The 16,203-nt window shown below is 38.3% G+C and overlaps 1 protein-coding gene across 1 annotated transcript in view; it reads left to right on the plus strand.

Moving 5' to 3' along the window:
* LOC105483668 (coiled-coil domain containing 38) overlaps positions 1–15,395 on the plus strand; it is a 67,499-nt gene extending 52,104 nt beyond the window's left edge. The window contains exons 11-16 of the mRNA XM_011744641.3: positions 545–614; positions 2,265–2,416; positions 3,687–3,822; positions 9,719–9,924; positions 12,884–12,977; positions 15,251–15,395. Coding sequence (XP_011742943.1) covers positions 545–614; positions 2,265–2,416; positions 3,687–3,822; positions 9,719–9,924; positions 12,884–12,977; positions 15,251–15,364 — 772 coding nt within the window. The 3' untranslated portion in view covers positions 15,365–15,395. The remainder of the gene's footprint in view (positions 1–544; positions 615–2,264; positions 2,417–3,686; positions 3,823–9,718; positions 9,925–12,883; positions 12,978–15,250) is intronic.
* Positions 15,396–16,203: the final 808 nt, after the last annotated feature.

The raw sequence follows: 16,203 nt of genomic DNA on the forward strand, positions 1-16,203 counted from the left end.
GATTGAGACCATCCTGGCTAACACGGTGAAACCCCGTCTCTACTAAAAAATACAAAAAACTAGCCGGGTGAGGTGGCGGGCGCCTGTAGTCCCAGCTACTCGGGAGGCTGAGGCAGGAGAATGGTGTGAACCCGGGAGGCAGAGCTTGCAGTGAGCTGAGATCCGGCCACTGCACTCCAGCCTGGGTGACAAAGCGAGACTCTGTCTCAAAAAAAATAAAAAAATAAAAAAAAATAAAAAAATAAATAAAGTTACCTTACTTTATAGATACACCTCAAATAATTGGTACCATATGGTATGGCCCTCCCATGTGGTCTCATTGTTTGTGTATGTCAGCTTTGTCTGGGACAGAATCCAATTTTCTTTTGTATATTCATGGAATCCATTGATTTCTGCAATCAGCAGTTCCCTAAAAGGCTAAACTTGCTATTGAAAATAATTATGTTACAGTTGCATTCCAAAGACAATTTAGAAAGGAATGCAAACCTGTTGACAGAAAATGGCTCACAAATCAGACATTTTCTTTTTCTTTTTTCTTTTACAGCCTGACTGAAAGTTTCGGTTCAGAAGACAGTTTGGAATTCCTTTTAGATGATGAAATGGACTTTGATTTGGTAACTAGATTATATTTGCTGGTTTAAATATTGTGTTTGGTGAAAAATATTGATGATCATTTATTCTTTTGAAATTAAAATATTTCATTCAAAATATTGCACAAAACCTTCCAGAAAGAAATATAATTTTGATACTATTCTCCAATTGGATATGTAATTTATCTTTGTCATAAGACATTTTATAAGTATCTAGAAGAAGGTAATGATTTAGGATATATATATTTTATATATATATATATATAAAATCAACAATCTGCTGGTAAAAATAGCCACTTTCTGATTGCATTTTATTGGGACTTGTGATGTATTGGGTAGCTGAACCATAAAATAAATAGGCCTTCAACAAAACAACCCTTTATTGCTGCAAGATTGACTTTGAGCTAACATCACCCTAAATGCAACCACAGAAACTCAAAAGGAACAACAAATACCATTCATTGTTGTATATTACACACTTTACCCAAGTCATCTTTTTAAAAAATTGTGACAAACAAACATATAAAAAATTTACCATTTTAGCCATTTTAAGCGTGCAGTACCGTAGTGTCAACTATAAGCAACAGATCCCTAGAACTTTCCGATTCTGCAAAACAGAAACTCTATACTCATTAAACAACTCCTCTTTTCTCCCTCCCATGGCCCCTGGCAACTGCCATTCTACATTCTGTTTCTAAGAGTTTTACTATTTTAGATACCTCATATAAGTGGTATCACTCAGTATTTGTCTTTTTGTGCCCCCGGCTTATTTTACTTAGCATACTGTACCCAAGGTTCATCTATGTTATAGCACATGACAGGATTTCTTTCCTTTTTTTTTTTGAGACGGAGTTTCACTCTTGTTGCCCAGGCTGAAGTGCAGTGGCATGATCTTGGCTCACTGAAACCTCTGCCTCCTGAGTTCAAGCAGTTCTCTGCCTCAGCCTCCTGAGTAGCTGGGATTACAGGCATCCACCACCATGACTGGCTAATTTTTGTATTTCTAGTAGAGACGGGGTTTCACCATCTTGCTCAGGCTGGTCTTGAACTCCTGACTTCATGATCTACCTGCCTCGGCCTCCCAAAGTGCTGGGATTACAGGCGTGAGCCACTGCACACGGCCGATTGCTTTCCTTTTGAAACCTGAATAATATTCCATTGTATGTGTACACTACATGGACTTCATCCATTCATCTATTGATGGACATTCAGGTTGCTTCCATGTCTTGGCTATTGTGAATAATGAGGAACATGGGTGTGCAAATGCCCAAGTCATTTTTTAAAAAAATGTTTAAGGTAACACATATAAATATAAAATAATTAAAATGTGGGGAGAAAATGACTTTCACTCAGCCTTCTGTCATCTTCTATTCCTTCTCCCTTTCCCTTTTTCCTGCACTTGCCTCCTCTTCTGCCTTTTCCTCGCCCTCTTCTTCCTTTTTTCTTCCCCATCCCTTTTTTAATACCCTTATCTCCCCACAACACTTCAAATGTGCTCTTTCTGAGAGCCAGCTCTCACTTGGAAATAGACGAGTTTCCCATACAAATCCCTACCTGCGTCTCCCTCATGCTTAGAAATACCTTCCTTTACCCCACTATATTTTCTAGATAAGTCACATGTGCATAGGTAGCGTATTTTTAAGTAAATTATATTCTTCATTATTGATTAATTAGGAGCCAGCGCTTTATTTCAAGGAACCAGAGGAGTTACTTCAAGTCCTCAGAGAGCTGGAAGAGCAGAATCTTACTTTGTTTCAATATTCCCAAGATGTAGATGAAAATCTTGAAGAGGTAAACAAAAGAGAAAAAGTTATACAGGATAAAACGTAAGTCATTATAAACAAGTAGATTTATTCCATTAAGCAATTTCTAACCAGAGGCTGGGTCCAACTCATCCACATGTGGCTCTTCCTCGTGGTCTCTGTGAATGTAGGCTGGGGTTTTTAATAGTTTACATTGTGGAGTGCAAACGGTAGATGTCACATTTACACAGAATAGACTGGCTTTAATTTTGTCCCTACTTCCTTTCACTTGTCAACATATTTTCCTAGCTAGTAACAATAAAAGATATTTTGAAAAAAGACTAAAAAGAATTAAAATGGTACCTACTGCCTTAACTTTTGTCCAGCGTAGTTTTCGCCCTCTTGGCTAGCTGTGGATGATAATGCTAACAGATGTATTGTCACTGGCCATGACTCTCAAAAAAAAATTTTTGTGATTAAATATTATATCATTTTATAAAGTTCCTGTCAAGATATCAGGGCAAATATAGAAAGGATTTCTGTCAGGGGAAAGCGGCTGGATTTGATCCCTCACAAAATTCCTTCCTCATCTAAAAATATATAATATTACAAACTTGAAAAAGAGTTGAATTACAGAGAATAGATCTTTATATCTACTCATTGCAAAAATGTGTAGAATCTTTTTTTTCAGAAAGTTTTCTGGGCCAGAAGATGAAAATCTTTTTAAACAATAGGTCAAACTACATTTAACTTCAAGACAAATTAATTTGTTCAGAAGGTAAGAACCTAAAAATCATTATCTCACAGCTACCCATTATCATCTGTGAGACTTTTTAATCCTTGTATCTTTTCCAGTCCTCACAGTGTCTGGTGGCCCTCCACCCACCTCCACAATAAGATTTTCTGGGACAGGGTGGGTGCAGGCGGTCAGGAAAGGGTGATCTATAGAATCCATCTCTAGAGGATCTTATCAGAATCTCTAGGTGAGGGAGTTAGGAGTCTATATTTTCCCTCTTGGCTCCCCAGATATTCTGATTATCAGCCACATTTGAGAACACTGGGTTCCTGATGCCTCCGCTCTGCTGCTATTTGGGGGAACTCAAGGGGAACCACAAAAGTAGGGGAGGGGAAGCAAATGCCTTCTGATGGAAGTTAAAAGCAGGATTTGTGCATGTATTTTTCTCATTTTAACTTGAAAAGTTGCATGTACTTTGGCAATGTCTTCAAATACAGGCTTGTATTTGGCTCACTACATGGATTTTGACACATGATCTAGAGTGTTGAAGCTCCTGACTGATGGCTATTTCACTAACCACAAATTTCAGATGAGGGTCTCTTTCTTCTTTTGCAATAGAAATAGCAACATAGAGTTTCTTTTGGAGCAAGAAGAAATGCTTAAAGCTAATTGTGTGAGAGAAGAGGAGAAAGCAGCAGAATTGCAATTAAGGTCCAGGCTCTTTAGCTTTGGAGAATTTAATTCAGATGCTCAGGTAATCACTCTTTGCCTATGGTGATTTCATTTTGGCTCATGATTGTAATTTTTATTCCCTGTGTCCTAAGTATGTGAATAGGGGAGTTAAAGCAAATCACAAGTCCTAGATTGACGACAGAAGTGGAAAGCCAGCTTGGAATTTATCTTGCCAGTATGTAATAGCCAATGTACATAGGCAGAAAGCATTCAAATTGGCATTGGAGTTCTCTTAAAACGTTGCTCTATTACAATCCGTGATATTGACCATAGTTTCCCCTTGAAATACATTTATTTTAGTCAGAGCCTAGACATATGTAGTAGTTCACTGTGTGTTATCATTTTGGTGGTAATTCAAGGAGTAATTAACAGAGGAAGTAGTGAATCAACACAATTAACAGGGACTCAACACTGACTAGAAAATTTTCCCAGCACCGAGCCTGTACTAGATTTCTGCCTCTTCAGGCCTGTGTAGACTCATTATCAAAACAGCTGTGATGTGTGCTAGTACACTTACTTATTGAGAAGTTCATCTCTCAGCTAGATGCAAACCCCCTCGAGGGCAGGGATTAACTTATTATTCTTAGTTCAGTTGAGGGTCCCCTTAAAAGTTGGTGCTCAATAAATGTTTATTGAACGAAGGATTAGGTTAGCTTTTAGACCCACAACCAGCTCCATCTAACATTGAATACCTTATAGAAACCTCAAATGAAATAAAAATTCAAAGCTAACATAGGAGGCTAACATTGTTCTGAGACCAAACTGAGGGTCAGGCTGCTGTTTCTCGTGGCCCAATAATGAGATGCAGATTAACAGGGGAGGAAGAGAGTTTTGATTTCTGTAACTAGTTACAGGGAAAAGGCCTGGAAATTATTGCCAGACCAACTCAAAATTACAGTTTTCCAGAGCTTATATACCTTCTAAGCTATATGTCTATGTGTAAGTGTGCATTCATCTAAAGACGTAAGTGATTAACTTCTTCTCATCTATAACTAAGGTCTGAGTCCTGAAGACCTTCCTCTGGAGCCTCAGTAAGTTTACCTAATCTAAATGGGTCCAGGTGCTGGGGTGATTACCCTTATCTTGTCTCCTGCTAAATCAGGGAGGTTTAGGTAGTTCCTTCAGACCCCCAGTAAACTTGTTTGTGGAGGCCTGGGGAGTTTCTTCACCCCCAATAAAACTTGCTTAATCCTAAATGGGTCCTGTTAAGAATTCCTTCATTATTTTGTCATACTTTAAGGCCCAGGAAAGGCCTAGGCAAAACTCTTGGTGGGCTTTTGTTACATTCCAGCCTTTGTATAGGGGCACTGGCTTTCAATATTGAACTTAACCACTCAGTCAGTACTGAAACGGTTGTTATGGAAGCCTGCGTTAGTGAGACTGGCCTGCCACAACATCACATTTATGGATGTGAACTTGATTTTCAAACAGGGGTTGAACTGGGGGAACTGCATCAGAAGAAGACTGTCCTCCCTTACCCACAGGTGAACAGGGTTACAAAAAGCACAAGCTGTTTAGGGCTCCTACACACACACACACTTTCCTAGGGGCTCCTACACACACACACACACACACACACACACACACACACACTCACACACACACACACACACACACTCAAACACACACACACACACACACACACACACACACTTTCCTAGGGGGTTATAGTGCCATGAGTTAGTAGGGGATGGGATTGTGCATTGCCGGAGCCAAGAAGTGTGATGATAGCCACCTTTCAATTCAGTGCTGTTTTTTTCCTAACCATTTTTTTAAAACTGTGGTACAATATACATAACCAAATTTACCACTTACCTATTTTAAGCACGCGATTCAATGGCATTAAGTACATTCTCAATGTTGTGGAACCATCACCACTATTTCCACAACTTTTTCATTACCTTTTCAACATAAAAATCTAACATCTTAACCATTTTTAAATGTACGGATCAGTAGTGTTAAGTACATTCACGTTGTTTTGCAATCTCCAGAACTCTTCATCTTGCAAAGCTGAAATTCTATACCCATTAAACAATAACTTTCCATTCCTCCCTCCCTCTCCTAGCCCTTGGAAACCACCATTTTACTTTCTCTCTGAATTTGACTATTCTAGGTAGTCACAAAAAAAAGAATCATACAATATTGGTCCTTTTGTGTTTGGTTTATTTCATTTAGCATGTTTTCAAAGTTCATCCATGTTGTAGCATGTATCAGGATTGCATTACTTTTATGGCTGAATAATATTCCATTGTATGTTTATACCATATATTGTTTATTCATTCATCTATTGATGGACACTTGAGTGGTTTCCACACTTCAACTGTTTTAAATAATTCTGAAACCAATTGACATGCAAAATGTCTGATAAATATTTGTGATATCTCCCCTCCTCCCTGCCCCACCCCAACTAAGCCCCTTTCATCCAAATTTGGTGCAACTATTAAAAAATAAAAGTGGCATTTTTGATACTCTTTAACATTGAGGCAACCAGATACCTAAAGAAAGAAAGCAGAATTGACATAAAATTCCTTTTAAAATGGCTATCCATGAAATTTTGATCGCAAGTATAAATTTGGCATTCATGTATTGCACACTCTGGAGAAGTGGGACTAATAATCCGTAGTGTCTTCTAGAGATGTGAAATGGGGGGATGGGGAGGGGGAGGCAAAGCAGGAAAATTGGGAGGGAAGGTATTCTTAGGATTTTTTGCTTCTCTGCCTCCATTTTTTTTCAGATCTCAGAATATACAAAACATAATCCTTGGAGTAAATTTAACTGCAGCTCATTTTTTAAGTTTCTTTCCCAGCTTTATTGAGGTATAACTGACATATCTGACTGTGATATTCACAAGTTATGTTACTCTGGAGCTATCAGTATGAAATGAAATTTATTCTTTCAAAACTTCCACACTCTTAATGACACTTAATCCCCTAAAAATTTTGCCCTTGATCCAGTATTTTACTTTTAAAATAAAATTTTACGTTCAAGTACAATGTAATGTTGAGAAGTACACAAATCACAAGTGTACCTCTCAAGGAATTTCCTCAAAGCAAACACACCCGTGTGCTACCCCCCAGATCAGGGAATACACCATTATCAGCCCCTGCAAACCTTCCTCACACCTGCTTCCAGTCTTTCCCAGCCCTCTTTCCCACCGTCCTGACCTCTCATGCCATCAATCAGCTTTCCTGTTTTTGAACTTTATTGGAATGGAATCCTGTAACATGTCTGGCTTCTTTCTCTCAACACTATGTTTGTGAGATTCATCCATGTTGTTTAGTGTAGCAGTTGTTAGTTCTTCACCGAACATGAAATGGAACATAAACTGCTCCATTGTTCAATTTGAGGAATGTGTTTATCTCTGGTTTTACTGTTTTCTTTGCACAAGGAGCCGATGAGTTGCAATTGAGAGAACTGTGTACAGTCAACACACAGAATGTGATATGGATTAGAATGACAGAACCCTTGAGTTTGAAAAGACTTTCATTGACATCTAGATATCCATCCCCGGCTTCCCCTCTCCAGTTTTGATACAATGATTCCTCCTAAAACACTGCTCTGGTCATATCACTTCCCATTCACTGTTGAAAGGCACCTGAAGTTCTCTGCTATCAGTCTTCCATAATTCCTGTCCCATTTACCCGGGCAGACGCTCTTGACAGCTCCTAGGTACGGTGGGCTGGGCCTGCCATCTGGGGGCAGTTCCAGGGATGGGGCTGAAACTTCCCTTCGCTGTCGTCAATTGGCCTGTGCCTTGTGCTCCCTTTTCTTTGCCTTTTTGCTTTGTCAGGCCAGGCTCTCAATCCCTTTTTCATACGTGAATACCTTCATTCATCCCATTCTCCTCTCCTGTCTCCTATCTCTTGTTCTTACCTTGTTATCTTAAGGAAATATCTCTTCTCGCCATTTTCTCTCCTCTTAGAAGAGGGAATTTAAGAAAAAAAGGGGGAGGGGGCAGTGGTGTAGAAAAGACATCGTAAAAAGCCACTGCCCTGCTCATCCATCTCTAAAGCCATCTAAGTGTTCAACAGGTCTCCTTCAGAAATTTCCATCAACTAGCAACCACTCTCATCTTAAAGTTGTTTTTCCTCAAAACCAGTGGTGAATATATTTTTAAAGTATTTTTCTCTGCTTTATTTAGTGACTCACGTTGCAGCAATGTTGTTTTCATATGCAATTTACAATATTTCAATCCGATGGGTTACTTTTATTTTCTTTTATATTTTTCTATGTCTCCAAGGTTTAGAAAAAGAACGTGCTGTTACATAAATAAGAAACATAGTGTTATTTTAGAGAAAGGGGAAAAGGGAAATTTATGGCCAATATAGGACTTTTGCTGTTTTCTATTATTATGTATTTCTCCCAAGTTTTCTAAAAGGATCATGTCATTCATGTAAATAGGAAATATAATGAGTGTTACCTTACGAAGGTAAAAAGGAGCTTTATGCTAAACAGGACCATCAGAAAGCTTTTTAAGCTAGGAGGTGGAAGAGAAAAGCTGTTGGAAGTACACTCTTGATATCATATCTTGGGTTGTAATTGTGTTGGTGGCTCTGTAAGGTGTTCATGGTGCCAGGAAGGGCTTCCCATGGCTCCAGGAGCCACATCTGTCTTGAGAGTTATTTGTCGCTGGATTTATGGTGATGCTCATCTTCTTGAGCGGAAGCAGGAAATGGGGCAGAATACTACCTAGAGAGTGATTCACACTGCCTAGCAGTTTGTTGAGCTCCTCTTAATTGCAAACACCGGGTTCACAATGGTGAAAGAGGATGACAATTTTCTTACGGTCCTGAGACAAGTTACCTACCACCTTAAGAATCTCCACCTACAGTTAAAACGGCACAGTGTCGAGGTACGGGGATCAGCAAGGTTTGGCCTAAGCTTTTGTTTAGACTAGAATACTGCAACGGCTTCCCAACGAAAACAGTGAAAATGATACTTCTAAAAAGGCTTTAGTAGGCCAGCCTGGGTACCTGTTTGCTTGCAACTTTTTTTTTCTGAGAGAATGCATTCAGTCATTTATTCAGCAAACATTTATCCAGTGCACAGTTATGTGCAAAGCACTGTTTTAGTCGTAAGTTTAAGCATAAGATGTAGCTCCTGCTCTCCTGGTCTATAAGGATAAGGCAGAGAACTATCATATAGGATGATTATAGTTTCACAATTATAACAGAGTAATATATGCAAAAAAGAAGGGAACTGGGTTACATATTGTGCCAAAAGGAAATGCATCTGAGCGGCAAAAAACGATTTAAAATGTTTGTTGCCTCTATTTGAATTCTTAGGGAGTCAGATATACAAAATCATTCAAGCAAAAAATATTCTGCCCATTATAATTACTTTTTATATCTAGAGTTCAATATATTTTAAGAAAATAATCCAAGGTGTTACTATAGTAATGCTCTGACTATAAATTATGATATAAGTTAAATGTCACTGCTGCATTTTCTCAATGATCTGTTTTATTAAAACTTCTCCTTTAAAAAAGTAAACATCAGGCCAGGCACAGTGGCTCACGCCTGTAATTCCAGCACTTTGGGAGGCCAAGGCAGCCTGATCACCTGAGGTCAGGAGTTCGAGACCAGCCTGGCCAATATGGTGAAGCCCCATCGCTACTAAAAATACAAAATTTAGCTGGGCGTGGTGGCGCATGCCTGTAATCCCAGCTACTCGGGCGGCTGAGGCACAAGAATCGCTTGAACCTGGGAGGCGGAGGTTGCAGTGAGATGAGACTGCACCACTGCACTCCAGCCTGGGTGACAGAGCGAGGCTCCATCTCAAAAAATAATAATAATAATAAAAAAAGTAAACATTTAATAGCATATACATGGGTTTTTACTGTAATATAGTAAAATGGTATTATATATTTATTGAATGTGCAATGTGATGTTAATGTTTTCTGCTCTTCTCAATCTCAGGAAATACTGATAGACTCACTTAGTAAAAAGATTACTGAAGTATACAAAGTCTGCATTGGGGATGCTGAGGATGACGGCCTCAACCCAATTCAAAAGCTGGTAAAAGTAGAGTCTCGCCTGGTAGAACTGTGTGATCTCATCGAATCCATTCCCAGAGAAAATGTGGAGGCAATTGAGAGGATGAAACAGAAAGAACGGCGGCAAAAGTATATTCAATAAGGATAAGAATGACTTAATGAGTAGCTGGTTTTGCTCAGATTCCACAAACACATTAGCAAGTCTCTTGTGTAATGCCATATTATAGGGACACAGTGAGGAGGAATGAAATCCAGCCCTGCTCTCCTCATACAGCTATTATTTAGCGTGGAAGACACATTCATCAAATATTCTTAGGAAATAAATGTGTCATTACCAATGGTAATGAGCACTGCGAAGGAAGGAACTGGGTGAACAGAGTTCACCAGGGGCAACTGACCTAGTTTGGGATGGACAAACTAGCCTGGAAAAGCAAATCTTTCGTAATTATATAAAATTTATGAATAAGTAATTACATGAAAAGTTTTGACTACCTATCATGGGGAAGGAGAATTGCATTGGTGGTGAAGGACCGAAGGCATAGAATTAGGAGCCTGTCATGGGAAAACTGCAAGCAGACTCAATCTACCTGTAGTTCTCCCATGAAGGGGTCCTAATTCCTAATGAATTGTTTGACAGTCAGAGCTACATAGTGAGGGTTTTCCGCAGTGTATAACTGCCAACACTTACGCAACGTTCACTCATTTATTCCTCAAGACAACCACATGAGGATTATCGTCCCTGGAGCCCCACCCCATCCCTCATACCCTTGCATAGCTTGGTGCCCTTCAAAGGAGATCTGTGCATTGAGGGTGGTATGTCCTGACCGTGGCCTTTCAGAATGCATTCATTTACAAATTTCCATACCAAGTTAAATAAGAACTTTTATGGACAAACAGTTGTCCTTTGGTATCTGTAGGGGATTGGTTCCAGGACCTCCCAAGGATGCCAAAATCTGCAGATGCTTATGTCTCATATAAGATGGCATATTTGCATATAACCTACGTATATCCTCCTGTATACTTTAAAATCATTTCTCGACTACTTAATACAATGTAAATGCTAGAGCTGTCATACTGTATTCCTTAAAATTTGTAGTATTTTTATTGTTGGGGCTTTTCTCCAAATATTTTCAATCTGCAGTTGGTTGAATGCCCAGATGTGGAACTGTGAATATGGAGGGCCTACTGTCCTAGTTTGAGGCAATGATTATTGTAAATATGACCCCTAGCCTACTGTGGCATGTAGAGAATGTTTACAAGTGGGATGATGTTCATGTAATAGCAAAAAACATGTTGAGAGGCCAACTAGTACTCTGGCTACCAGGCTGGGGATTAGACCATGCTGAGTGAGTTCAGTTCAACTATTTATGACTTTGTGACCTTAGGCAACACAAGCACTCTAGGCGGTTTCCTTATCTGTAAAATGGGAGTAATAATGGTACTTACAGGTTGTTGTGAGGATTAAATTAGATGATCCAAGTAAATTACAAGAGCATGCTTGGCACATAGTAAGCACTCAAATATTAGCCACTTGTATTAGATATTTTGTTATTGCCTACTACTTTACAGATGTATGGGTATGCTTACCCATAGTAAAAATGAAGTCCAGACTATATTACGGTGATTCTGATGGGATCTTATTGAACATAAAGCAAGCTTTAAAAAAAATTATAAATGAAAAGTTACTCCTTCCCTAAGATGACCTCATTATGACTACACTAACAGCACTTGCATCTTTTTTACAGTAAAAATATATTTGCATCAAAGTGTAATTACAACTCATTTTTAGCAGTGATACATGAATGTAATTCCAATTATTTACATTCTTCTTAAAAAGAATTTTAGCTGGGCCAGGCGCGGTGGCTCACGCCTGTAATCCCAGCACTTTGGGAGGCTGAGGCGGGTGGATCACGAGGTCAGGAGATCGAGACCATCCTGGCTAACATGGTGAAACCCTGTCTCTACTAAAAATACAAAAAAATTAGCCAGGCGTGGTGGCAGGCGCCTGTAGTCCTAGCTACTCGGGAGGCTGAGGCAGGAGAATGGCGTGAACCTGGGAGGCGGAGCTTGCAGTGAGCCGAGATTGTGCCACTGCACTCTAGCCTGGGCAACAGAGCAAGACTCTGTCTCAAAAAAACAAAACAAAAAAAAAATTTTAGCTGATTTTCCTCATGGTTTGGGGCACCTAATTTTGCAATAGAAATGCTCAGTACATGTTATTTCCATTCCCTAGTATATAACCTTACACTTAGAATATCATTAAATGGGTTCATAAAATAGCTATCACGTATTTAGTGCCTATTGCTCACCACTTTGTACTTGATAAGTTGCACAGATTAATTTTTCCCTCAAAATAACCCTAAAGAGAGTATGACAAATAGCATTTCTTGCTCATAATTTGAGGATATTATTCAAAAAGATTAATTGGAAGGTACACTTTTGTGGCAGCTCACTAAGCTATGCATTTGTGTACTTTTCTGTATGTATGTGACACTTCAATTGAAAGGTTTAAAAAGAGGAAAAAGTAGCTGAAAGTTAATTCAAGTAGCTATAATACAAACTATCTGTAAAGTGCTGAAATGTTTGGGAGGCCAAGGCGGGCAGATCACGAGGTCAGGAGTTCAAGACCAGCCTGGGCAACATGGTGAAACCCCGTCTCTACTAAAAATACAAAAATTAGCTGGGTGTGGTGGCATGCACCTGTAATCCCAGCTACTTGGGAGGCTGAGACAGGAGAATTGCCTGAGCCCAGGAGGTAGAGGTTGCAGTGAGCCAAGATTATGCCACTGCACTCCAGCCTGGGCAACAGAGTGAGACTGTGTCTTGGGAAAAAAAAAAGGTAGACCAAGATCTGGGTATATTTTATATTTTCCAAAATGATGAAATTTCTTCCCATTTCAAAATAGTATTTGTTTTTGAGATTTACCTGAATATTCAAAAGCCATTGTTATGAGTAAAGATGAAGTATCATTTTCATTTAACTTTAAAGGAGGTCTTCTATTCACATGGCTCATTATCAAAGAGTAATGTACTTTTCTTACTTAATGTGATTTATAGTTACAAGAATGTTTCTCCCTTCTTGTGACAGGTTTCGTGATGAGAAAATGAGAGAAAAACAAAGACACCAAGAGGAAAGGCTAAAAGCTGCTCTGGAAAAAGCAGTAGCACAACCAAAGAAAAAGGTTTGTTTTGCTATTAATAGATCCAGCCATATCAATATGTGAGTGCCTCTGTGGTACAAAAACAAAATACTTTATTCGTCTAACTTATCCAGGTTGAACTTCAGAAGGATAATCTTTCTTGCTCACAGCTTCAATTGGTCTCTCTGGTTCCTTGTTACTTTTAGAATAATTCAAATTAGTGGCTCTCTAGTTCTCAATTAAACACTTTTTAGTAAAAGAAGCCTCTTCTCTCTCCTCTTTTTCTTTAGCCCTAGGTTCATTAAAATCAGGTAATTTTTTTTTAGTTTTTTGGAATAGATTATAAAAGCATATTGTTCAAAGTTCAAAAGATACAAGAGTATTCAGTGTAAAGTCAGTCTTCCTCAGTTCCCCTTCCTGGAGGCAACCACTGTTAACAGGTTCATTTGCATCCCTCTGGAAATATACATACACATATATGTATTTATGTACATATTCCTTTTCTTACTGATAGCTAGGAACTTGGCTTCTTTCACTCAGTAATGTTTTGGAGATAAGTGAACCCAGAGAATCGCATGTAACTGTGGGGACTGTGTACAATCCCCATATTGTAAAGATAATGAGATTGACAGCTGGAGTCAAAATGATTTGCCCAGAGTCACTATGACGTAGCAGCAGAATCAGGACCAGAAGCCAAAGTTCTTTATTTTGCAAGACCACCTGTCCAATCAGAAGTTTGGGATTAGGCAGTCACGTACATGTGGTCCATCACTTCTACACAGGGTAAGGAGGGCCTTTTGTTTTATATGCCACTCTTTCCCTCCTCTGGGATACAGTCTGAAATATATTCCAGAAGGACAATTTCCTGGTTATCTGCAAAGCTATTGTGGACACTGATTCTTACCATAGTAACAGCTAACGTATAACGAATGCTTACTGTGTGCCTGACAACCAACCTCTTGAGGTAAGAACTTGAAAAAAATTTTGAAATATGGGAATTAATATGTGCCATAGCAAAAAGATGATTACTTCAAAATATTTTATTGAAATACTTCACCTTAAAAAGGGTATTTATCTAGTTCAATTCTTTCCATGACGACTTTCCTCACCTGTTCTCTCCTCCCAAGAATTAACCATTCATCACCCTTCCACATAGACTACTTAGTAAACCCACCAAATTGAAATTATTTTTTAATATATTCACCTTTCCTTCTAGACCATGAGTTTTATGACGTTTGTATCCCTAATACCTGGCACATCATGGATACTTGATGTATAGTGAATTAACAGACTAAAAATGAGCATAAAAACTAAACCTGAAAAAAATTGGGGAAAAAATGGTTATCTGATAAATCAACAACACACAATGACCTCTGATAGAAGCTGACCCAATTAGGACACTTCATCATTGGTAATTTTTTCAGACAGTATTAATAACAAATGTTACCAAAGATCTCTGACAGTGAAAAATTCTGATATTGCAGAATGAATTCAGAGATTCTAGTCCCCCAAGGACATTTTTGTTGTTACAGTGATGGGGAAGAGTGCTATTGTTATTTAGGTTCTCTTGGGCCTGCAATGCAGGGGACAATCTCACATAAGAATTGTCCTAAAATGTCAATAGTGCCTTTTGAACACGGTGGCAATGTCCCATCAAATCTCACAGAATTATGGCAGTTTTCCCACTTATACATTTAATTTATACAAATTCAGCTACAAAAGCAAAACAAAATAAAAAGCAGGCAAGGGAATCCCAAAAGTAAAGAGAAAAATAAGTAGTAATATACTTGAGTATATATGCCCCAGAGAGAATGAATAGGTATGAACTAGGGGTTTCCCAAAGCCTCTTCTGTTGGGAACACCTCCAGAAGCCAGCCAGTGTTCAAGATGGTACACGGTTTTCTGGACTTAACAAGATTTCTAAATGCTAGTCAGGTGCTCAACAGGAGAAAGCCATCTCTTCCAACCATGAAGGAAAAACTGGCTATGGCACTTACTGAGAAAATGGTGGCCTTCAACATGGTGCTTTTCTAGGTTGACCACATTTGAACCGTATACTACTGGATGACTTTACCTAAGTTTTCCCACTTCCCAATAAAACCTAACTGTTGCTCCTTCTGCATACTTATTGGTGTCCAGTTTGCTACTCAACTTTGCCTAGCATGTTAGACATCCGTTAGGTTACAAGTCCTTTTTAACTGTGATTAGTTAATATTACAAACCACATTATTCCTTGTAAAAATCAAGTTAATATTGGTATTTCACAAATTTCAATAGAAAATGGAAAATATTAAGTATTTTGTTTTTCTTTTCAGTTGGGAAGACGACTTGTCTATCATTCAAAACCTCCATCTGCTAACAAACAGCAGCTACCTTTAGTCAATGAAACAAAAACAAAAGCACAAGAGGAAGAATATTTTTTTACTTGAATAAAAGCAGTAAGACATTTTATTACCAGAATGTCTTAGGTGTATTTTGTAAATCTTGGCTTTCACTAATGACAATATTCTGCCCCATGTACCAGGCCTAATCAATTTGAGGAAGACAGGCGCTTATTCTAAGGGCCATAGGATTAGGAATAAGTTATTTTCTTTTGTTGAAGTCTTTATTCATAAGTATTAGTCCATATAGCTCAACATTGTTATCTATACTTTGAGTTGTTCCACTTGGGGATACACAAAGATAGTTTACTGATAAAACTGTATGGTAAATGACCACTGAAGTGTAATAATGGCCATTCTCTTACAACATGAGAATGTAAATGATATATTTTCTCAACCCATCTGTAGGGAAGTTCATAGCATGCTGTTATTACTATGGAATATACATTTTAACAATGTATAACTCTAAAATATCTGAAGGGTTTTGAAAGGCTTAAAACTTAACCTCGAAGTTATGGTCTCAGAACATAACTGTGAGACCGGTTTTTATTCCACATTACGTTTTGTTCAAAGAACTTTTTTCTCCTTAGTAAACAAATCATATGCCCTTAGCCTGAATGTCAGTTCCCAATTTCTGTTGTGCCCTGTCTGTACAATCATTTTAATTTTTAGAGGATGTTTCAGTTTTAGCTACAATATGTGCATTTAGCTTATACTGACACCAAATTAACATGTAATTTATTGACTAAGTAAAATAAGACAGAATATTATTAATGCCAAGAAAATGTTTAATTTTATACATGTTAAAAGTGGCTCAAAAATAACTTGAAAACGTTGCATTTAAAAGGTTGCAGCTAATAGATAATTTTACAAGAAAAGGTCTGAAA

The sequence above is a fragment of the Macaca nemestrina genome, chromosome 10, assembly GCF_043159975.1.
Source record: "Macaca nemestrina isolate mMacNem1 chromosome 10, mMacNem.hap1, whole genome shotgun sequence".
Lineage (NCBI taxonomy): Eukaryota > Metazoa > Chordata > Mammalia > Primates > Cercopithecidae > Macaca > Macaca nemestrina.